Source organism: Choloepus didactylus, chromosome 1, assembly GCF_015220235.1.
Source record: "Choloepus didactylus isolate mChoDid1 chromosome 1, mChoDid1.pri, whole genome shotgun sequence".
Lineage (NCBI taxonomy): Eukaryota > Metazoa > Chordata > Mammalia > Pilosa > Megalonychidae > Choloepus > Choloepus didactylus.
The window spans coordinates 161,289,114-161,313,872 of NC_051307.1; the positions used below are offsets into that span (position 1 = coordinate 161,289,114).

Below are 24,759 nucleotides of genomic sequence, written 5' to 3' on the forward strand. Positions count from 1 at the left end.
CTCTTGTCCCCCAGTTGCGAGACTGAGTACTGCAAGGAGAGCCACATGGTTTCCAGCTCATGGGCTCTCCGGTCTCTATATGAAGTGAGCATTCTGGTCGGTGCCAGAGGCCCCGCCGCAGTATGGCCGGGACCTAGTCCAGACTCCCCAAAGCACCAAAACATACGTTGTGGGCCATCTAGGTCCACGGGAGCACATTCATCACTGGAGACACTGGGGCATCAAAATAAAAACAAAAAGGGGGAGATGTGAGCAGCCACATTCCGGATTAGGCCTAGTAGACAAGCTGCAGCCTGCCCTTGAGTTCCCCCCGCCCATCGAGTGGTGCAAAGATGGCGCCCACATCCTGCTTCCGCTTTGTGATGTATGTGACAACCCTCTGTATTCACCAATCATGCTTGTATGCGTGGCGTTTGCCCATTGGATATACGTAAGGTTTATAAGAAAGTTCCCGGGCAGAGCTCGGGGAGACAGCCCACAAGGAGCCGTACCTGACGGCCGCATCGAGGTTGTTCTCCCCCGAGGTGTCTCGCCCCGGGTGGAACCTGTAAAGATGATGATTGCCTAGTCCCATTAAAAGTTTATCTGCTTTACCACCGCGAGTCCTGAGTGATCACAAGTGCTCCGGGTAAGACGTTGTCCGCACCCTCTCTCCCCTTATCTCTCTGGTCCCCATCGCCGGCCGACCGAGGACTCGAGGCGGGGCGGGGCGGCGCCGGACAGTAAAGTTTATAGCAGAGGCCCTCATTTCAGATATTACCTCCGATACATTGCAGGGAGGGATTCTTAACTGGGAACATCCACCTGATCCTGCTCATCCTCAAAGTGTGGGCCCTGAATCAGCAGCGCCTGGGAACCAGTTAGAAATGCAGAATCTTGAGCCCCACTGCAGATGTACTGAATCAGAAACTCTGGGGTTGGGCCCCACAATTGTTTTAACAAGGCCTCCTAGTGATTTTCATGCAGGCTCAAGCCTGAGAACCACTTACCTAGAAATCTAGAAAGCAGAATATTAAATTTTGAAAGGACATCAGAGCCATTCGTTTTTCTGTCAACGCTTACAATTTATAGATTGAAAACCGAGGCCCAGAGGGGTAAAGTGACTTCCCCAAGTCCCCAGAAGGTTAGGCAGAGCCAGAAATAGCTTGCCTCCTTTTCCTGAGATCAATGCCCATCCTTCTCTCCTGGCCTCCTTTAGTAATTCACACAATCAGCATTTTCAGAGCCCCTTGAGGATACCTGGCATTGGCAGGGGGTGAGGGGATTAGGCAGTCAGGGTTTTTAAGATGGTGGTTTATGATTTTGCACCCCACACACCTCAGAGTCAGCAAAGGACCCCTTAGACTTACAGAGTGAACAAGGGTCCCCACAGAACACTCCCACCCAAGGGTGAGGTGTACAGAGCTCCATGTCACGAGGAGGGTGAATTCCAGCCTTGCAGCCCTGGGAGGGCATCTCTGTTTCCTGGGTCACTCCCAACCTGGCATTTTCCCTCAGCTCCTCCTCCCTGCTGGGATAATCAGAAGGTGCATCAGGAAATGGTCCTTCACCTTGGCAATAAGAGCACACCTGAGAGCTGTGACCTTTTGGCTGTGGGAGGATGTGAAAAGATGTGGGGGGTGGAATGGGGAAACCTTATCAGGCAGGGCCTGTCCTAGGCAGGTGCCCTGGGGTGGGTGTGACAGCTACGGAGGACATAACCATGAGGACTCGCATGTCAGCTGGGACATGCAGCTCAGCTCCACCTCCCCCAGGCCTGTCAGCCTACCTGGTGTGGGATGACAGACATTACAGATTTGGTTTCTCTAACATTTCAATTCACTTGAAACACCAGCACTCAAGAAGCCACAGAAGAGAGCAAATGGTACCCCGCAGTGGGTGTGCATCCTGGGTACTCCCTGGCTCTCATCCATGCTTATTCAACTGAACACCTACTGCAGCTCGGGATCCCACCACCCTAGGACTGACATCACTGCCCCCAACCCTGGGAAGGGGAGCTGAGACATTTTGACTGTCCTTCTCCAGGACTCAAGGTCTCAGTCTTTGGCCTTGAGCTCCTTTGGCTACTCAGGCAGGTTTCCATCTGACAAGGCCCAGGTGTAACATCTTCCCCACACACCATCATCCCCACGAAGTTCTGGGCCTCTTTTTTCTCGACCCTGACACCCCGCCATGCACCCACCACACACATCACTCTCTGTGCCCTCTGAAATGGCAGCTCAAAAATCAGTAAACTCCCCAGTACGTGAGCTCAATCTCCTCTCAGAGCATTCCCTCCATGCTTGCCACAAGGAAAGCCAGCTCTCCCCTGGGGATACCACTTCTCTACAGCCCTCTCAAGAGATGGTGGTTTATGGTTTTGCACCCCACACACCTCAAGTGGGGTGTGTCCCCCTTGCTTCCCCTTGCCTATTTCACACCATTACTCACCATCTCTTGAACCCTTTGTAAAAATGCCATTCAGCTGACCCACTCCTCTCAGAGTCTTGGGACCCCCATGGGCTCCCTCCCACCGTCACTCTCCCCACTCAGTGAAGATTTTGGCTTCTGTCTCAGTTTTCCTCTTTACCCCAAGTGTCACTATCGTGGGAATGACTGCAACGTCCCCATGAGTGATGTACCCCACAGCCTGGCCTTGCCGTTCCCCCACCTCCTCCACTCTGCCATGTCTGCCCATTTCCATGGCATACTTGGACTTTACCTCTTCTGGAGTTATTCCATTTTCCAAAACCACACATCCAAGTATTCTGCTTCCTGACCGCAACCTCGGATAATCCCACTACAACTCTTCTTGGCGTCATCTGACCCTCTTTTACCCAATGCATCAGCCCGTTCATTTATTCATATCTCTCATTATCTGGCTTAGGTTCCATCTACACAGTAATATGACTGACAGGACTCCCCATCGCCTCAGGCATGGGCTGCCTTTATCTTTTCATAGCTTACAACTGGCAAAACTCAACCCAGGATAGATCCACCATCTACTTCCTGTAGCGTCGGTGCTCCAGCAGCCACATACTGTTGAGGAAGCCACACAACAGGGCAAATGAGCAGCTTTGTGAATATGTGATCACCAATCCGAAATAAGCTCTGGATGCTTTCTGGAAATCTCGGATTTCTCTGGTCAATTCAATCTCTCATTTTTTGTAATGGCACTGCCAAACCTTTTCCATTCTCCTCAGAACTTCAGCCCTAATAACCCTTGCTTCACTCCCAGCAACCAACCTTGCTTCCTTCTTCACAGAGAAAATAGAAGCCGATTATCCAACTTTCTAAATAATACCTCCACTTGGGTACTCCACAGCTCCACAAATTACACATGTGCAGAAGCAAATGTGCCTCCCCTTCACGCTGCCCCTGAACACTTCCGGGAGCCCCTGGGATGTCTCCTACGTACTTGCAGACCACCTACTCATTTTCCTGCATTGGTTTCTTTGTTCTAGATGTCAGCTGCCTGAGAGACCCCTCAGGGGGAGCTGCTCATTAAGCCCGACTGCCAGTGCCCTCCCCCGGAACCCTGAGGCCCTGAGAGAGCATAGGTTCCTGGGGCTCCATGAGGCAGAGCCAGGCTCACCAGGCTCAAAGCCACCTCCCTCCTTAGGCATGGCGCCCTATAGAGAGCCTCAAGGCCACCTGTTTGTGCCTCAGACCTCACAGTATCCCTCATACAAAGTGCCTTCCCTGCCATCTAAGCCCCCTGTTCCTGGCACTCACTCCCATCCAGGGCATTAGATGAGAAAGCAGACTCCAGGAAGTCCTCTCCACCTTCCTGTCTCCATCCAGCCTCCCTGAACACAACCATCTATCTCCTCCCCACATGCAAACCCATTCCTGCAAACAAGTACCAGCCCATTTACATAAGACTCTAAGCCTTATGTAAGGCCAGCCAGGACAGCCCATAACAGAGGGCATGGTGTCTAGGAGTAGAGGTTATTAGGGTGCATGAGATGTGGTCCTGTCCCTGAGGCAGCCCTGGGTCTATTAGGAGAAATACGGCCTATATACATGGCAAAAGATAAATGTATAAGGCCTCATTGTATTATCCTTACAATCAGTACAATTCAGAGAAGGACAACACACATCACACTGGGATTTTCTATGGGGCAGATATGCTTACAGGGGGCATGACTGAGCCCTTGTTCTCCTAAGCTCTTCTATACAGAAAAAGCATTTGCTCTATCCCTTAAAAAAAATTAAGCCCTAGGCTCAATTCTATAGCTACTGTTGTCCTATAGCTCGGATCTCAGAAGGAAACTCATTCTAAGGCCCAGGGGGACAGGCAAAGAGTCTCTCTTGCACTGGAAAATATTTGTGGTCCAGCATTGCCTTTATTTACCCAGCACATTTAATGTGGCTTTTCTCCCCCTCTCTTTCATATCCGCTCAGAGAAGATGTTAATTTTCTGAAATTAAACACTTAGCTTGATTACTGTTTTGTTAATTGCTGCATTCAAAAACTCCTGGTGCTCCTGCCTGTTTAACAAGGATAGTGCTGTGAAAATGATAGGCATGGTGATAGCATGCAGGTGGACAGACAACAGCATGGAGCGCCATCACGGCCACCCCCACTGTGCTTGCTCAAGCAGCTGGGTCCCTGCCCATGCCGGGTCAAAGCAGAGTGACTCCTTCAGGGCCATATTTTGGGAGAAAGTGCACCCCAGAAACCCCAGGTCTCACCAACTTCTGGGAGCATGTAGGGTCTCAACTCCAATCACAGTGCCATGCCCAGAGACACCTGATGAAGGAAAGAGCTCAGAGAGAGCTCAAACTGTACCATTTGCTGATGTCTGAGATCAGTTTAAAACTGACATACTCATTCATGCATTTATTCAATATCTTATTAATTCAATCAATGAATATTTATTGAATGGTTTCTATGTATCAGTCACCTAGCTAGACTCTGGGGTACAATAGCCAATAAGATGGATGTGAGACATGGTCGTCGGGAAATTACAGTCTGCTCATCAAGCTGACCTCCGGCATGGACAGAACACAAGTACAGATCACCAGAACCCCTCCTCCCTCCCACTCTCTCTTGCCAAGGCCACAAAGCGAATGGCAACTATCTCATTATACAACTTGAAGTTCTCTCTCTAATGCAGGTTTATAGCAATTTCATTTGGACTTTGAACAGAGTATGGAACTTACTATAATCTCACTGCCAGCAGTCCCATTTTCACTTCACAAGCCACGTACTTGTAGTACCTGGCCTGAGATAGCGTAAAAAGAGCAAATAGCTTCCTGGGTCCTGTGGGGCACTCTAGTCATCCTAGCAGGGGTGCAGGATGGGGGCATTCTCAGCTGCCTCTCGAGCTGTTAGAGGCACCACTAGCCACAGCTGAGGACCTGGCACAGGGAAAATTTCCACACCAATCACCATGTGGCCTGGCACCTATCCATAAGTTCAAATTGGTCAGTTAGTGAACAACACAAAAATACCCCACCTGGGGCACTGTCACTGCATAGCAACAACTGCTACAAATGACTGCTCTCTAGCAACTGCATTTGTTTGCATCCTAACTTTTGGAAAGTGTGATAGCAGCAGGAGTGGCACCAAGAGCATGGCAGAGAGGTTGGTACAACATGGAGGCTCTTTGCACCTCAGCCACCAGCTCACTTTTCTCCATATCCAAGTCTCAGAAACGAGAGCTGTGGATTGGAATGCAAGCTCCACAAGGGCATGGGCTTTTGTCTATTTTGTTTACCACTGTGTTCCTTATGCCTGGAACATTGCTTGGCACATGGAATGGGAGCCCCTAAGAAGGTTTCTAGTCCAACATGCAAAGAGGTTGAAAGTTGTCACTCTTGTCTGTATGACAAGAAAGAAGCTGAACAAACTGAAAAATCAAGAACTCTTCTTAGATCTATTAGGTAAGGTCACAAGGCATACAAACCACTGCTCCCAAAGCCGGAGAAATGGAAGAATACAGAGAATCACAGCTTACTTAAAGAAAGGAGGAGAGTTTGGGAAGGAACAAATGAAGGTAGACTACAATATTTTATTTTTCTTATTCTTAAGCGATCTGACAATTAATGGTTTATTAAAAATAGTAGTAACAATATATTGGATGACTATAGTTTGTGGATAAATGAAATGAATAACAGCAATGTTGTAAGGGACAGGAGGGCAGAACTGGCAATACTCTAGTTACCTGCACTACCCATGAAGTGGTTTAGTGTCATTTGAAAATGGACTTAGATTAGCTGTAAATGTATATTGCAAACTCTAGAGTGAGCACTAAAAAGATGGAAAAGAAGGAAAGAAGGGAGGAGGAAGGGAAAGAGAAAAGAAAGAAAGAGAAAGAAAGGGAGAGAAAAGAAAGAAAGCAGCACACGGCATGGGAGCCCCTAAGAAGCAGGAACCAACGGTTCAGTACATGGTAAGCTTTCACAATGATTGTGTTGAATGAATGAATGGATTTCCAAAGTTATAGTGCTTAGGCAAGCAAATGAGCAAACACCTCTGAGGGTGGTTGAGTCTCACTGTGTTCCCTTGAGTGGATCAGGAATTGTAGTATCATCCTAAGTACCACTAGCTTAACTTTTCCTCCTTGGAGCCACAGGAGAGGAAGACACCTGGTCACCTGGTGACCTGGGATGGACCACGAATGCCACCTGTGGGCCACCAGGACACATTCTGATCACCGCATGCCAGCCAAACACATATACTTGGGCTCACAGGAAGAGACTAAAGGCATCTGGCAAAAATGTGTCAAGGTTCTCTTCCTAGCACCTGGTGGTCCTCCCTCATGAAACTGGTGGTCAGTGAGACAGTCTGATTCATCACAGGGCCCACGATCTACTGGAAAACCTCAAGCCTCCTGGGAGCAAAATCCATGATCCCATCACAGCAGCCTTACCTACCCAGCTTGCCAGCTAACACACAACTGTTTAGGAACCGCCAGGACCTCTCTGAGGCCACTTGGAACTTCCTTCTCCTGCCTGGGCTCAAGGAACAATATACATAAACTTTCTAGAATTAACAATGAGAAAAAGGAAATGAAATGAACTATGAAAATGAATTAAGAACGTGAGAATTTAATTTACTTAGGTTTTTCAACTTTTCTTTTTTAATTTCAATGAGTTTTCTTTAACGTCAGTCCAGTCTTTTTAATCTTTTCTCTGCTTTGGAGCAAATTTTACCTGCTAATTTCCAGTGAGAATAGCCCTTAAAAATCAACTGGTTTCAGCATATGGATCTTAACACTCTACATTTTTATAGGCAGCAGTGTAATATTGTTTTAATATTTAATTCTGAGATTTACATAATATCTTTCCTCCAAAGAGCTCAATATATTGCACTATCATAAAATTTCTTTTCATATTCAAAGATTATTCTTTATGCTTGCAAATACTAAATTTAACCAAGGAATAATGCAAATCAGGTGATGTATTTGGAGGAATTGGTGGACTGGGTAGTTCTTTTGTAGGAAAAGTAGTGTATCTGAGTGACTTTAATTGTCTATGAACTTAAAAATGTTTTAAAAATGGACAGACTCTAGGGGTTTGTGACTATTAAAGAAAGTGGTGCTGTATTTTTTAAATGAAATTAAGCAAAGGATCGTGCCTGTGTTGGGAGCATTCCACATGCAATGGGCAGATCAGGTCATACATGTGTGTAACATAAATGTCAGATATAAATAGCGCTGATGCGATCACGAAAGTAAAGGGGAAAGTATAGCTTCTCCAAATACACGATGAAGAAAGACAGATGGGCTCTTCTGAGTGGCAGCATCGTCCTATGGCAGGGACACAGATTTTGGGCTCCATCATTAGCTCATTGGGACACAGCTTTCTCCAACCTCTTTCCTGGTGCCTTCTCTTCCTGGCAGAGAATTGGCAAACTGGGACCCGTTACTTATCAGATAGGGATGACATCAGTTCCGAACAGAGAAAGTGAAAAGCCTCAGAAGGAAGCAGCCTAGGAAGAAAAAGTCCAGCAAATTGCCCTCTGGCCTCTGCACATCTCCTCAGAAACATATTCTTTCATTTTCTCTCATTCCATAGCATGGTTTACAGGGTGATTTTCCATCCACTGTCTCATTTGCTTGTCACACAGTACGAGGAAGCAGGTATCATTACTTGCTTGTTACAGATGAAGATACGAGGGATCGCAGCAGTTAAATGAACTCGCATGAGTCACATAGCTAGTGAGGAGCAGAAAAGAGACTTAAATCTTCATTTGTGAACCAACCCCAGCACTCCCCCACTGAACCTCAGCCACCACAAGCCCAAGAGGCCTCCTCAAGGCCAGAAAGGTGACAGCCCCATAGCGGAACGGGACTAGAACAACACAGCACACTCAAAGCTAAGACTGGGATAAATCACATTAGCCCAGCCCTCTGAATCAGAGGTTGCAAACCACAGCCAACAGGCTGTGTCCAGTATTGGATTTGCTTGGCTCTCAAATACTTTAAAATTTCTGAATTATTGGTCAACATTTTAAATCTGTATTTTCAGCTTATAAGATCCGGCAGTGCTGGGCAATGGCCACGCTTGTTGGACTGAGTAGTGGCTATACCATGTGCTCTTCTGCCCCTGCAGTCCCCACCATTCCCTGTTGCTTCATACTTGGCCCTACTTTGCTCCTCTCCTGCCTGGCTCCATGGGCTTTTGAATTTGTTCTTTATGGCTTGAGATGTTCCCAAATTCACTGGCTTTATTTTATCTTGCTACAAGTTTATTTTATAGATGTGCTGGTCTGAGTTGTCTTTTTTTTTCCCCCTAAGATTTCCTCTGAGGTCCCCTTCCCTAGCACCGACATTCTGAGTCTAGCTGGCAGGAGAGAGAAGTAAAGTTTTTCATTCACTCAGTTCTCTCTGACAGCCCAACGATCCAGCCATCCGTCTGAATCTGGGGCCAAGGGCCAGAGACCGTGGGAGTTAGTGGTGATAACAACCTCTCTACTGATCATTTGGCTACTGGAACAGAGAGCATTCTGCCTGATCTCGTCTGTTTTAAATTCAAGGCATCTGTATTCACTGCAAGGATGCATCCCTGAAGACCTCACATAAATCTGAACTTGCATAATTCATGACCAGCCCTGACCGAAGATGATGGACATTTCTTTCTGACAGCTAAAGTGGCCCTGCTATGGGGCAATAGCACAGAGAGAGCTTACAACTTCCATAGCCCACTATAATGTGATTTCTGATGAGTCTGAGGATAAAATGGCCACAAATCCAAATTTGAAACCCAGATTTGTCATTTATTGGCTGTGAGATGCTGAGCAAATTGCAAAAGCACTCTGACCTTGATTTCTTCATCTGACCCACCTTATCTCTGTAAAGAACTTGGCAGAGGCTTGGCACATGTGGGGTGCTCAAAAACAGTCCTCTGCCACTTCCCATAGACTGGATGAGGATCCAATCTTGATGCTCTCCAAGTGTACAATATCCCTGAGTAGTCGTGATTACATACAGGGCTGGGGATGTGATGGCAAAAGGTGGAGGCTCTCTGAATCGCAGGACTCAAAGACCCTTTGGTTTTCTCCCAGTCGTGCATGCCTCTGAGTATTTTCTCATCCCAATGTGTCTTCTGCATCCCCAATGACCCAAGAGATGATTACACAATCTCCTATGGTCTCTTCTTAGGTCACAACCCTTGGAGTCAAGAAAAATCTGTTGGTGACTTTGTCTGATGGACTGACAACAACTGTAACAGTTTTGGTCAGGTACCTATATCAGCTAAGTTGAGCTATCTGCACCCATTGGACAGGATGATGTAGCATAAATATGGCAGCCCTGAGATAGAAGAGCATGGCACTCCTGTGCCTGCTGCCCAGGAAGAACTGCACACCAGCCACGGATGCTGTGCCTAGCTCCTAAACAAACGAGAAGCCAGTCCAGAACGTTGGGCAGTCTCCCGGGTAGAGTCCGATGTCTGTGAAGCACCAGGCTGGGGATCAAGTCCAAGACCACCAGGCAGCCAAGTTATCCAACCCCTTCTCCACTGCCAGACCCTTACCTCCATTGCCAGGATCCAGTTCAATTTGGGAACAACTTATACCTTCCAATCCCGCCTCACATACACCCACCTTCCGTTTCTATTCAGAGGCAGGAGAAAGCCTTTTATGGCTCAGAGTCACTGAGAAAATCGTTAAGGGGTGCCAGAGCCTGTACACTGATGACGCCCCCTCTCAGCAGGATGGCATTGGCTGGCTCTGTTTGAACACTCCTCCGTGCTCAGAAGCTATGAAATGGGGAGCCCAGGGGGACTGTCCACTTCCTAGGGCAGGACATGGGAAGACAGAGACAGAGAGTGGGGTCCTGCTGACCTTCCTCAAACTCCAGATCCTCCAAACTCTTCTAAACCTCAACTTCCTTCTGAAAAATGGGAACATTGATGCCAAAGTCAGAGCATGATTATGAGGATCAAATGAGTCAACAGATTCCAAAATTCTTTGTGAACCCAAAAGAAAAAGAGATCTGCGGTATGACTATAACAATTATTACTCACCTCTTCCTCAATCAGGACCCCTTCAATGACCCCAACCATTAACAGAGTTTGAGCAGCTTTCCAGGCACAGAGTAGTCACTCAGTGAGCACTTACTGGTTGACTTCATGATTGATTGCAGGACAAGCTCTTGGTCAAATTCTTTATCTGCCATTGACCTACTCATGTCCCAGAGAGAAGGACAGTGGTGGCCAAGGCACTTACAGGGGTCATGCCACCCCATGAGGTCAGCACGTGTTCTTGGGGAAGGAAGCTGACCTAGATCTCACCCAGAGTGGAAGATCTTAGGGGGATCCTGGAAGGCAGTTGTCAGACCTATTGCTGATATGTGGGTCCATCCACCTCATCCTTTAATGGGTCTGAGTCATTAGAGACTTCCCTAAGTTAAGTCTCTCTTCTGTCTCTTGTAAAAAGTCTGGCTTACATTCATATTTCTGAACTGTGCTTATAGAGGTATCAGCTCAAACGTTTACTTCAATGGTTCCCACCTTTTTAAAAATATATATAGTATCTGTTAGTTGAAAGTAATTTGCATTCATGCGTGGATTTGCCAGACCAGGGTGATAACATCATGTTCCTTGGAGCTACGCAGCCCCCAGGTAGGAACCACTGGGTACCTCAATTCCTGTTGTGTAATAACTATGTGCCACCAAGAAGCAGCTGTGGCCTTCTCTCCCTAACTGTAAACTTTCTGGCACCAAAATTCCAGGGTTCCCAAGGAGAAATCATTGAATGGAAGGTGGCAATGCAGCCCGGGATGGCAAAATCAGGGGAGATTAAGAATCAAGCTGCTGCCAGAGAGGGAGGACAAAGGGTATGAGAAATGTGTTTGTGGAGGAGCAAAGAGGTGAGGATAAAAATAAATATTTTGAATGTCGGTAATGCACGGCCTCTTGCAGGAGCCCAGGTCCCTTGGCGCTGCTGCAGCCCCGGCAGGTACAGATGGCAAGACAAGCAGATGGGCAGGTTCGGGAATAGCAGGGTGAGGGGAGGGAGGGGCAGAAATATAAGAAAACCGATATAAGTGGTAGGTTTGTTAGCACATGCTTAGCGAGAGAGAGTAGACAGCCAAGCCCAGCGTAACATGACAGCCTGGCAGGATTGTTATTCCCAGAAGCTGGGACATGAAAATATTTCAGCCAGTTTTCTGCCTTAAACTCTCCAAGGGAAATACTGCTAACAAAGGCTGCTCATGTTACATGCTCAACATAATGCAGAAATTGCCATTCCTTTTTCTTTGGGCAAGGCAGGCTGTCACAACCTCTGTCGCCATGGCACCGGGGCTGTGGTCACCAGCTGGAGGCTTCTACACTTCCACTCTTATTTTCTCACTGTACACGTATGCATGTAAACACGTGACTATCCACATACATACAAACATGCACACACGAACACACACGCGTGCTCAGAGCAACAACCCAGCCATCTGGACAGCCATGCTCTCCTACAACACCTTTTTTTCTCCTCAATTCTGACAGCTTAAACCCAAGAATCATCTGCCATCGAAGATGCCTGGGATTAAAAGAGACAGAAAGAGTCTGAGCATGGGGAGGCTGAGGGATAGAAAATGAGAGAGCAGGAAAGAGGAGGTCAAGACGGAGGAGAGAGAGAGAGCAAAGAGAGGTGCTTGGCTCCTGCTTTTCCACTGACAAGCTGTCCTTTTAGAATGTGTTGATTAAAAAAAAATCTGTAATTAGGAATAAGATCATGGTCCATTGCTTAAGACCCCCACTGCCTATAGGTGTGGGGTTCATTTCTCCCTTTACACCCTGGCATGCCCTGGGGGAGAGAGTGCTCATTTCTCTAACTCCCTTTGTATTCACCACATGTACAGTATATAATGCTTAGAACACACCACCTTGTAGGTGTGTACTTTGTGTCTCTGTCTTGTAAATTCTTCTGTTAAATGAGTTTCATGAGGGAACAATGGTATCCTAGCATCACTGTATCCTTCACTGTGTCAAGTCCACAGCTTGGCACATGGTAGATGCTAAATAATTGTTTCTTAATCATGAACAAATGAATGAAAGAATTAGTGAGTGAGTGAGTGAATGTATGGACTGATTAAATGGATGTAAAAATAAATGGATTGTTGCAAGAGGTGTGAAAAGTAATAAAGGGAAAGGTCAGAAGAGTAAGAGACACAGAAGTAAAGAGGAGAGAAGAAAATGTGTTCTGAGCTGTGCATGCCACAGGGACATACTGGCTATCAGGAGTGATCTATTGCCACCTATCTGAGGTCTCTATAATAGTGTAGCATTCATTTGAGCAAGCTCTAAAGGAGAATGTATTCTTGAATTACATGAGTTTAATTGAAAAATAATATATGGAGGCAATACTGACTTTATCATAGGATTTCTGATAATTTCCTTTCATTGGATATTTCTATTAAAGCAACATTTGTGTTCTCATTTGCAAGGTCTTGCAGTGCTTTCAGCCAGCCACCCATCCATCCATCGATCCATCCATCCATCCATCCTTCCTTCCAATGGCATATGTTGAGTCCCAATTAGATGCTGAAAGGGTGTGGCTGCAGCTTTGTTACTTCACAGAGGTAGGCAAATAGCTGGCCATACAGACAGACAGAAGGGGCGCAGAAGCCTCCAGACTCACCAGCTTGGTTTGTGGTGATGTTGACGGAGACGTGCTGTGGGGGGAAGGGACTCTTGCTGGAGACTCCATTGACAGCCTGGATGTCGAAGGTGTAGGGGGTGTGGGCCCACAGGCTGCTGATGGAGACACGGCCGTCGGTCAGGCCCAGCTGCCTGGGCAAAAACTCCACGTTGTCGTCACAGCGGGAGCAGCTCCGACGGTCTGCTCGGCACTTTTTGCAGATGATGTTGTAGGTCACATCATCCCGCCCACCTGTCTCCCGTGGCGGGTGCCACTCCAGAATGATGGATGTCTCATTGACGATGGAGATGACGTTGCGTGGACCCGATGGGACGCCTGTGAGGAGACAAAGAAGGACTCGGTGAGGCTGGGCAGAAGCTCCCTTGTTCAGTATCTCTCCGTCTGCTTTTGGTGCATTCCCATTCTCATCACGGGCACTCACCCTCTCCCCTCCCTCAACACCAGATCTCTGTGTTCCATCAATTCTGAGAAAAGAAAAAAAAAAAAGGTGGACAGAGGTGGCAAGCTGTTCTAAGCTCCCCTTTCAATTGTCACCGCTGAGGCTTTCCTTCTTTCAATCGTGTGCCAAGGGCCAGAAGGGTCCAGGGACCCAGGTTCCAGTCTTGGCCTTGCAACTTCCCAGCTGTTTGGCCTAGGGCAGGTTACAGCCTAGTGTGGTGGTTAAGAGCATGAATCCTGGAGCCAGGCTGATGGACTTAAGTCTTGGCTCTCCCACTCACTAGTCATCTGACCTAGGGCAAGTTGCATAATCTCTCTGTGCCTCAGTCATTTTATCTGCAAAATAGGGGTAATATCAGTGAATATGTCATGAGGTTTTAAATAGGATTAAATACATCAATATATGTAAAGCAAACAGAACAATCTCTGGCACATAGCAAGCCCTGCATAAGCAGTTGTTAAATGAATAATAGCAAGTTTGTGCCTAAATATCTGAGACTGTCCAGGGGTGGACAGGCCATGGTGATCTCCAGGATCTCTTGCTCCTCTGTCAGTCTGAGATCTATGGTTCTGTGTTTCCAGCCAGGACAAGAACCCCTTGGGAGATGGAGTCCTGTCACCCTCAGCAGCACAGTGAGACCACGATCTTGGCTGTGCCCTGAATGCAAGGCTGGTGGACATGGAGAATCCCATCCTGTCACTCTTCCCTCACCTACTTCAGCTCTTCAACTGGGCATTTATGGCTCCTTGGAAGCAATGCTGGGTATAAAGTTATATTCTTCTTCTCGCTGTCCTCTCTCCCTCTCCCCCCCAGGAAAGGAAATGGATCTGACTGCCAAGACTGGTAAAAGGACATGAGGATGAAGTTGCCCATGGACAATGTACAACCTTCCCTCCATGCCTCACCCTGCCCTGTGTCAAACTCACCAAGCAGTTCCTGCCCTTGACTTTGGAGGCGAGCAGTTGTCCTGCTCCTCTGCCTCAGAACAAGAAGGACATTGGAGTGGGGGAGAAAATTTAGAAGACCTCTTTGCTCTCAGGACTGAGCCACATTCTCCAAACAACTTCAATAACAATAAAAATATGAGTCTTGGACCCTTATAGAGTCCTCATGTCTTTTCTCAGTTGGTATAGAACTCAGGGGATGGGCATATGATTGGACTCTCAAAAGGTCCAACAGTTGAGATGGCATATCCTAGCATTCTGTAGAAAATCTCTCATTTTGGGATCTATGTGGTATGTGCATAGTGGCAGGGGTGTCTCTCTGCAGGACAGGCTGTCAACGCACAAGGACAGATGAAAATCCACATTGCACAAGATTTGGTGCATGAAAGCAAGAAGCAGGGTTGGGTATGAGAGGTTCAGATATCCACCATTGTTGACCCCCATGACATGAGAAAGGCATCAGAGTGTGTTCCAGGCACTGTTGGCAGCTTTACATGCACTGCCTCATTTAATCACCCCAAGAACCCTATCAGGAAGACACAATTATTCACTCAATTTTACAGAAAAGGAAACTGAAACAGGACTGGCTCTAGATCATGCAGTCAATAAGAACTGAAGCCAAAATGGAAAGCCACACCTGCCTGATTCCAAAGCCCATGTTCTTAGCTATAGCCCCATGCTTCCTGCTAGTGAAATAGGATGTCTTTAATGGATCTTATTAGGAGAAAAGCTGTTTCCAAGCTCACATACAATGCTATTTTACTTCAAATATTGGTGGTCAGATTCATGGACATTAAATGCCTCCAGGATAACAGGGTACAGGAACAGACTGAGTGCTCTGAATAGACTCTCTCTTCTACAAACCAGCCAGGCCCACAGGGATTCAATGGAGGTGGCCTCTTCCCCCTAGACAGCAGTCTATGGCTGCTGCTTCCAATCTGTCAAAGGTTGAAATGCCATTTTGAAAAACTCTAGAAAGCCTGGTACTTCTTAGGAGGTTGGTGGGAACTTTGAAATTAAGATGGAGACCCTCTTACTCAAGGCCAGACAGATCACAGCCTCTAGATCCCAAGACTGAGCCTTGTATATCTTCAATGTTTAACTGATGGAACTGTATCCTTTCCAGAAGTCCTCCCCACCCCTTCTGAATGGGTAGGTTTGCTGGAGCAGCCGCTCTGGATAGTAACGCATTCAGAATTCATGCACGGGACCATCACCAGCCGAAGGAGGACATATGTAAAGTGGTTCATGCTGGAGACAGGAATCAAATGCCAACACAAAATGAGGGAATAACAACAAGGTCGGGGGGCACTAGGGAAGGATTGTGTGATGAATCCTTCAATAGCAAGCAGCTAGAGCAGAAAGCAAATATTAAATTGGATTCTATTAAAGCATGAAAGAAAATCAGTACTGCACTATCTAAAGCCCATTAGGCTTGGGCTAAAGCAGAACTTTCATGCACACTAGTGACAGGGCAGAATTCACGAAATATTTTTACTGAAGTCTTGCAAACAGCATTCAAGAATTCCCCACCCACCAGCCCAGAGATAAACATCAATCTCTCTTTGAATCAACACAGAGCTGGTACTGGGAGGGCTGGCAGAACTGTCTCACGTGGGCTCCCACTGGCCCGGGCCAGACTTGCCTCACACTACACAATTCATTAACATCCATATTGCTCAATGCTTGTCTTGCACATGTCTGTTTGCTTCAGAATGATGAGACTCAGACCACAAGCTCCCAGAAGTCAACACCACTGCTGCCTGTCTCACTTTTACAGGAGCCAGCCTAGCATCACCCACAGGCCACTGTTTTTCATACTCATGATAAATACATGCATTGAGTGCATGCTGTATGCTAAGCATGAGGTCAATCTTCTGAAATCTTTGTCTTATTGCATCCTCAGGACATCCTGAGTCTACCACTCAGGAAGCAGCCTTGGATGGAGGGTCAGAGATAAGTTCTGGCTGGGAGAGGGACTTTCCATCCCTCCCACCCTTTGGAGACACCCCTCCTTCAATGATCTCTTGTCTCCTGACTCCAGCTTCTCAGCTTAGCCATGTATTCTAGTTTGCTAATGCTGCCAGAATGCAAAACACCAGAGATGGATTGGCTTTTATAAAAGGGGGTTTATTTGGTTACACAGTTACCGTCTTAAGACCATAAAGTGTCCAAGGTAACACATCAGTAATCGGGTACCTTCACTGGAGGATGGCCAATGGTGTCCGGAAAACCTCTGTTAGCTGGGAAGGCAGGTGGCTGGCATCTGCTCCAGAGTTGTGGTTTCAAAATGGCTTTCTCCCAGGATGTTCCTCTCTATGCAGCAGTTCCTCAAAAATGTCACTCTTAGTTGCACTTGGGATATCTGCCCTCTCTCAGCTTCTCCAGAGCACGAGTCTGCTTTCAATGGCCGTCTTCAAACTGTCTCTCATCTGCAGCTCCTGTGCTTTCTTCAAAGTGTCCCTCTTGGCTGCTGCTCCTCTTCAAAACATCACTCACAGCTGCACTGAGTTCCCTCTCCCTGTCAGCTCATTTACATAGCTCCACTGATCAAGGCCCACCCTGAATGGGTGGGGCCATGCCTACATGGAAATATCTAATCAGGGTTATCACCTACAGTTGGGTGGGGTACATCTCCATAGAAACACTCAAAGAATTCCAACCTAATCAGCACTAAAATGTCTGCCCCACAAGATTGCATCAAAGATAATGGCATTTGGGGGACATAATACATTCAAACTGGCACACCATGTGTAAGTGTTTGTCATTTGAAAACCAAACCACCTTCACCTGGCATCTTTCCACATTGCACACCTTCTCAGCTTTACTATCCAGCTAAGCTTTTCCAAAGAGGGGGCTACACTTGCTGCCTTTACTCTCTCCTTGCTCAGCTAACTGCGGCCCGATCACTTCCCCACTGCTCCACCAAGATTCTTTCCCTTTGGCCTTCTCCTTGGCAAAACCACGGAAGGCAATTTCAGTCCCTGTCTTCCTTGACACCATGTGCAGTTACCAGCCAGTCCCTAGGAGTCATAACTCTGTATCCCCCAATACATGGTCTATCATCACAGTCCATGAATTTTATCTCCTTTCCCTCAGATTGCTGCCTTCCTCTTTATCCCCATTGCCACTGCTTCAGAACTCTGGACTTGCTCCCTTGCAAAAGCCTCCTAATTAATTCACCAACATCACTTTTGCCTCTGTCCAAACTGTTCTCGTCTGCCAGAGTGAGTTCTAAAATACACATGGGATCATAGTGTCCCTCTGCTCAAACATCTCTGACTTCCAGTTTCCCAACATATTTACCCTCCTATCCATGTCCTTCAAGTCCTCCATGGTCTTACTGCTCTTGATCCTACCTCTGGCCACTTGGCCATGTCCCCTCACATTGTGGTCACTTAAGAACATTCCTGCAGTTCTCTCTGCACACTAACCTCTCTTCATGCCCCTGAACCTCTGCACCAGGCTCTTTCCTCTGTCTGGAATTCCTTTCCCTCCTTATCTCCTTGAAAAACTCCTGCTCACCCTTCAAGACCCAGCAACCTGCTCACTTCCACTAGCAGCCTTCCCTGATGTCCTGTCAGAGTCATGTTCTCCTCCCTCTGGACTTCTGTAAGCCCATTTCTATATACCGTCATGGTATGGTGCTGGTCTCTTCCTTAGCATCATCCTCACCACACTCTGTGACCTCTTGGGGAACAGGGCCTTGTTTCTGGTTGGTCTCCAGGACTTCTATGCCCAGCAGTGTTCTGCAAAGCCCTTTTCACTGGGTTTTTAGCCTTCCCTCCCTGTGGATGGCTGAAGGTCACAAGTGTGCACTCCTCTCCAGTGTGAGACACAATGCCCCTCTGTTGGGCCAATGGAGGGGACTTGCAGCAGCAGTTGCAGCAGTGAGGGCCCATGGCTCAGGACCCAGAGGGCTAAGAGGCTTTGGTGAGATGAAGGGAGTGAGTGAGGAATGGGTTTGGAGAGCCCTGCCCCATTGCTGATCCAGTGCGTCCACGGCAGCTGGGGAAACCCAACCTGGTAGATGCTGTGCCGTGTCTGTTCATTTGTTCTGCGGGCTGTGAGTTTCTAGGAAGGGTCTTTTTAAAATGTTTATTTAAAAAGAGTCTCATAGAAAGCTACCACCTGCCCCTTCTCATCCACAGGAACATTTCAGAGCAAATGCCCTGGCAGGGCATGGAGGCAGGCCTAGTGCCCATGGTAGTTGAACCAGGAGTGAGTAAAGCCAAATCCCTTCCTTCCAAGGAGCAGAAACCAATGTTAAGGACTTTTCCCTGGATGGTGACCCTGTTGTGTGTCCTTCCCCACTGGCCTCCTCAAGAGCAAGGCCGGGTCTCCATTTCAGAGCTCAACATAGAGATTGGGCACACTGGCGCGGAGCGGGTGCCAGGGCACATGTATGAAGGTGACCTGAGTCTGGGCCACAAGCAATGCTGGGACCCCACTCACTATCCATTCATTCACTCACTTATTCATTCCTTTGACAAATACTCAGGATTATTGTAGGTACTAGGGAGAAACAAAAACGACAGGCAAGTTTCTGCTCTCATGGAGCTTTCATTCAGGAGAGAGACAACTGACAAGAAAGATGCAAGCACAGATTAAATGAGATGATTTCAGAGAAGAAGTGCTATGAAATAAAACAGCCCTGAGGATCAGTCCACTTCCTAACAAGGCTGACCTCCGGTCTCTTTTCCCAGGGCCCAGTGTCTGGCCGGCTGAATTGAGGATGATCTCAGGTGTCTGTGCTCCATCAGCCTGATAAAGTCACATTCCTGCAGGCAGGAAGCTCGGCCCCTCTTGGTCTGAATGAAGAGCCCGACCAGTAGGTTTGGGCTCAGAATAAATCTCCCTAGTGGGAGGTGCCGGGGCCACTTCCCTCCTCTCCAGGCCATGCTCACTGCACTGGGGCCCTGCCCCCGAGGGAGGACTTGCCCAGACTCAGCAGCCCCAGCAACATCCCCGGGAAGGACACCAATGGAGGCAACAAAACAAAAACGTTAAAAGGAGGAGCAGGAGAGAGGCCAGAAGGGAGAGAGGAAGAAAATCTGCTGCCTCCATCGGCAAAAGCCCCCAGTAAGTGCCGCAGCAGGGCTTAGCCGGTGTGTTCCCTGTCTGAGCACCCTGCTCTCGTGTCTGCTTCCTCATTTTTCTTAATTACACAGACAGGCTTTTTGAAGCCTCTCTGATCTGTTGCCACGGTTACTACTGACGAATGCATTCTGTTAAAAGGGCTAAGGACAGGAAATGTGTTGCGTTGTGGTTTTCTGTTGGGGTGGGGGAGGGGCATGGAGGGTCCTGGGTTCTGGGAATGGGTCTCCAGTGTCTTCCCGGATGTTCTTGAGGTGTCAGCTCAGCCTGCCTGGAGCACGGTGGGCACTGGGGCCTTGAGCGGTTAAACAAAAAGGCTCCTTCAAGTGCCACAGGGCCAGCCCAGGTGTTGCCGTACTGAGATAGAATCTCCCACTTCTTAATGTGATTTGGGCCAGAAGATTTTTTTAAAGAATGGAGAGACAGGTTGGGTGGGAGAGATCGGGTGAATTTATTTGTAGGCATTAAGCTGGAAATAGGGGCACTCCTGAGTAATCAGAGGGAAAATCTACTGAAGACAGGTAAGCCCATAAAGCAATTCCTTTATCAGGAATCTTAATAAGGCCAGCCTCCTGGTCTAAGAATTTAGAAGTGAATATCAGGCTGGCACGAGGTGTCTAACAGGCAGAGCTAGTCCAGCTAGCTCTGCTTTACTGCGGCCGGGGTCTGCACCCTTGGACCCCTTCCTGTGATAGCTGGTGAGGGCAAGAACCGCGGGGAGGTGACACGCTCCCAGGAGACTCCAGGTGCAGGCTGAGACTGTGCTCCTATGCATCAGACCAGAGATGGGGTTCTCCCCATTGGGTGTATGACATCTTGGCGAATATTATGAAAGCAACAAATTTCCCCCAGAAAAATGAATATGTGTATGAACAAACACAATTTTGCAGAGATTCTGAGGGGTTCCACAGTTCCCTGAAGCCAACTAATGGACTCCCTAAATATCAGTAGCAACCAAGTTAAAAACTAATGTCTAGTTGGTGGACCTTGAGAAAGTGGACTTCTAAGCCTCAGTTTCCTCATCCAAAAAATGGTCAGTCTGAGGATTTAATGAGATAATATGCCCAAGGAGTTTACCTGCATGGCCAGTACACAGAGGAACCAAGGAAACATCAGCTTCTATTAGTAGTAGTCGTGTTGTTACTGTTGGATCATCTGGGACCCTGTCCTGCTCATCTATCTAAGATGGATCTAATTCAGTCACTCTTTCCTTGAGAAGAGACCCCGTACCCAGAACTGTGCTTTGCACTAGGAAAGCCATGAAGATATGGAAATTATGGTCCTTGATGTTTAAAGATCTAGGTGATTAATAGTGAGATAAAACTCCCATATCAATGGAGTACTGGGAATTATGAACACATATAATTAAGGATCAAAGTGAGCAATACAGACACAAAGAGTAACAGATGTTTGGCAGAAGGTAGATTAAGTGTAGACCAATACTTTCAGAGATGATGTCTAGGGGCCCTGCCCACAACATAGGAGATACACTTGGGAGAAGCACCTTGGAGGCTGTCTGTCCCAATCTGTACCCTCCAGGCAAGTTATTAGGAATAGCCTTGGGCATGGGCCTATGTATTCAGAATGGGTCTAGCTCTGTGAAGTCCCATCCACATCCCTCTTATTATCTCCTGGGCTTGTGACCTCTGTGTGAACCTATACCTCTTCTTCCAGAGAGATGGTCTGACTTTGATTTGGCACCTGATTTTCTCATCCTACCCTCCACTGACATGACCCTGATGGTCACCTTGTGGCACCATGTTCTGCATCTGCAGGCAAAGAAACCTCTCCTTTACTCCTACAGCAAACTATGTTCTCTACTCAGCCTCCCTTTAGGAAAAATGGGTGAGATACGGTCTGGGAAATACCCAGGAAGGACACTGATACTCAAGATTCCTGAGTATTATGAGTAAAGACATTGCAGAGATATAATTTTCTGTGGCTGATTAAAGTCAAGATCATAGTTTGGAAAAATGACCACATGCTTTAGAATGGACTGCGGGTTAAGAGATGATAGAGAGGGAGACCAGAAAATGACATCTGGGGTAAAGATGGTGGGGGAAAGGATGGAGTGAAGGACTCAGAAATCATGGGTGGGGTGGTCCAGGATTGGTTCTCTAAAATAAAGATTTTCCTAGGGCATCTCTTATCCATTGCTCACTTAAATAGTGATGTAGTTACTTAAAAGAAACCATGTTAGAGGGATCAGAAGGTTTCTTGGAAAAGGTGGAAAGGGAATTGAGATTAATGGAGGAATAGGCAGGAATCAAGAAGCAGAGGCAGACATGGAAATGGGCTGTGGGGGTCTGAAGAGTTCTTCTATGGGTTAAAAATATGCAGTAAATCAAATCAGGCTGGTTGTTAATGCTTTGTCTTAAATATACCACACAGGGCTGGAAAGCAGGATGGGTTGGAGGACATCATAAGTCAAAAGAGAGAAAGTTTGTAACTGTCAGAAATGTAGTAGAGTAGTTGAGGTTTCTTCATTGGTTATTGGTTATTTGAAAACAATGTCAAACCAAACCACTCTTCATTCTTTCTAGAAGTCATTATAGCCATGATACTGTTGGGCCCAAGTTCAAATATCTTCCTCTCCCTCCCTCTCTCCCTCCCTCCCTCCCTCCCAAGAATTATACAAATTCTTTTCCTATCATTCCCTCACTAAGTGCAGAATTCCTGGGATCAGTTGGACAAGATTGGACCAGTGTCCTAGAGGAAAGGGCTGTGATGTGTGCACCACATTGGTTCAGGACCTTGGAGAGGGGCATAAGCCCCCTACTCCCTTCTCTGTTTCCCTCACTGGCAGTCAGGGAGATCCTAAAAGATTCTACATTGGGCAAAATAACACTGTAATAACAGGGGACAGTGGGAGTAGTGATTGTGAGGTCTTATCATGGTGAAGAGGGGATAGTGTGGGCTGTTCGACGCCACATCAAGAAAGTAGGAATAAGTTATTGGGGTACCTGGTGGAAAGCGGTGGCATCAAAATGAACAGACAGGTGAGGCATCTTCCTCTCAATAGTGGAATCCTGAAGGGCTTGGTTCTTTGAAGAAAACAGACCCAGGACTGTTTACAATTTGTGAGTGATGAGCACCAGATATTTGGAACATTGTTTTGTTCAATATGAAGGTGGTGGTATCTGAAGTTCTGAGATATTCCTTTCAAATACAGAGACATGCTGGGGCCTGAGGCAGCAGGGGCTGGAAGGACAATTGATGTCTGCCCCATTACAAGCTAAGGCATCCCGATTCCTCTCCTCAGAATGTAGGATGCCTCAGAACCAGGTTACCCCTGGGGCAAGGAGGAGAGGGTGTTGAAAGCTGGGGAAACCATGTTGCTTCACTTTTTCTAGTAGCCATGTGAACATAACCTTCCCAGGGACAATTTTATGCCACCTTTAGAATCAGTTTAAAATGAAATCCAGGGATAGCTCACTAGGAATCAGAGGTCTCAGATGTTCAGATTCAGTCTGAGATGAGTTCAATACTAGATCTTTGGCATAACCTCTCTAAGCCTTAGTTCACTTATTGGTAAAATTGGGATAATTGCAACCCACTGGAGTTTTGTAAAGGAAAACCAACTGAACAATGTAAGTAAAGGGGTAGAACAGTGCTTGGCATTCCAATAGCAGTTATGTATTTAAATTCATTACTGTATTACAGTAATTCAAATGAAACAAGACAGGAAAACCTCCTGCCCTCATGGAGCTTATATTCTAGTGGAGGAGCAAGACAATACTTCAATAAATAAATAGGCAGTAGTAAGTTTCTGATAATAAACAGAGCAAGACAAGAGGAGAGAGAGTGATGGGGTGGCAAAGGGAGCTCTCTTGGAGCAAGGGGCCATTCGGACCGAGAACTGAATAGGACAAGGAATAATGCAGGTATGTAGGGGAGTGTTCTCCAGGCCAAGGGACCAGCAAGTGCAAATGCCTTGAAGTAGGAATGTATTTGGCTTGTTTGAGGAAAATCGAGGAGGCAGAAGGGCTTCAGAGCAATTGCCAAGGGGGTAGTAATAGAGACTGGAAAGATAGTGTAGGTCCTGGCCGCAGCCTGCCAGGAATTGTACTCTAAGTGAGATGGGAGCCACTGGAGCGCTCTGAGCAGAGGAATGACAATGCTCAGGCTTCTTATAGTATCACTCTAGCTGCCTGCGGAGTATAATCTGCAAGGGGATAAGAGTGGGAGCTGGAGGACCAATTAGAAGGCCACAGCAGTCCTCCTGGTGAGAGACCGTGGTAGCTTGGACCAGGGTGGCAACAGTGGAAAGGGTGAGACGCGGTCAGATTCTGAATAGTTTTTGAACATCTCTGATGAGACAGTCTTTTTTCAGACTCGCACATCTCAGAGACATTATTATTCCCATTTTAATGATGGAAAAACTGAGGACTGAGGAGGCAAAATGGTTTATCTGTGGTCAAAGAGTTATTAGCCACACAGGTGTGTACACTCAGCAGAGTGCCCTGACATCTGGGGTTGGCTGAAGCCTGCTGGGTGGCAGGAAGAACTCAGACCAGTGGGGAGTCTGGGCCCCGGCTTCCTGAAGAACAGACAGTGCACGGCAGAGAGGAGGCCAGGGCTCCCACTTGGTGGAACTCATTCAAGCCACTGTGTGCATGTCAAACATCAGGTCTTTTCCTGGAAGTAGATTTCTACAGGGAGCATCTGAAAGAGCAGAGGTGTCTTTGATTTCCATTTCCATGGAGTTCTGTATGGAAGTTTGAATTTTGTTTTAATAATAAACCCTATAGGCAAAGTCCTATCTTAGATATTTCTGTGCATTATTTAATGACATCTCATCTTCCCAAAACCCTGTGAGGAAGGAACTACTATCGTCATTTTACATATGAGGAAACTACAGCTCAGAGATATTAACTTGCTGGAGTCATGTAGCTGGCTAGAAGTGGAACCAAGATTTGAGTGTGGATCTGGCCAGTTCCAAAGCTCACCCTTAACAACTCTTCACCCAGAGGGAAGGTGCCTCAAGGCATAAGGCGTAGGTGGGATACAAATGCAGCAGGATGGTAGGGGTAAGGAAGGGAGTTAGAGCTCTCTTGGAGGCAAGAAGCTCTTATTCCTGAACTGTCTCAGAAACTTCCCGGTAGAAACAGAAAGACTGGTTTCAGGCCTGTGCTGAGCAAGTCTGCACGTGTTGCTCATTAGGGTCTTGGCAACACTGGGCCTATACTC

General features: G+C 47.1%; 1 protein-coding gene across 1 annotated transcript in view; it reads right to left on the bottom strand.

Annotated features, from left to right (window-relative positions):
* Positions 1-24,759, bottom strand: part of EPHB1 (EPH receptor B1) — a 452,618-nt gene that overhangs the window by 111,997 nt on the left and 315,862 nt on the right. The window contains 1 exon segment of the mRNA XM_037844578.1: positions 13,069-13,404. Coding sequence (XP_037700506.1) covers positions 13,069-13,404 — 336 coding nt within the window.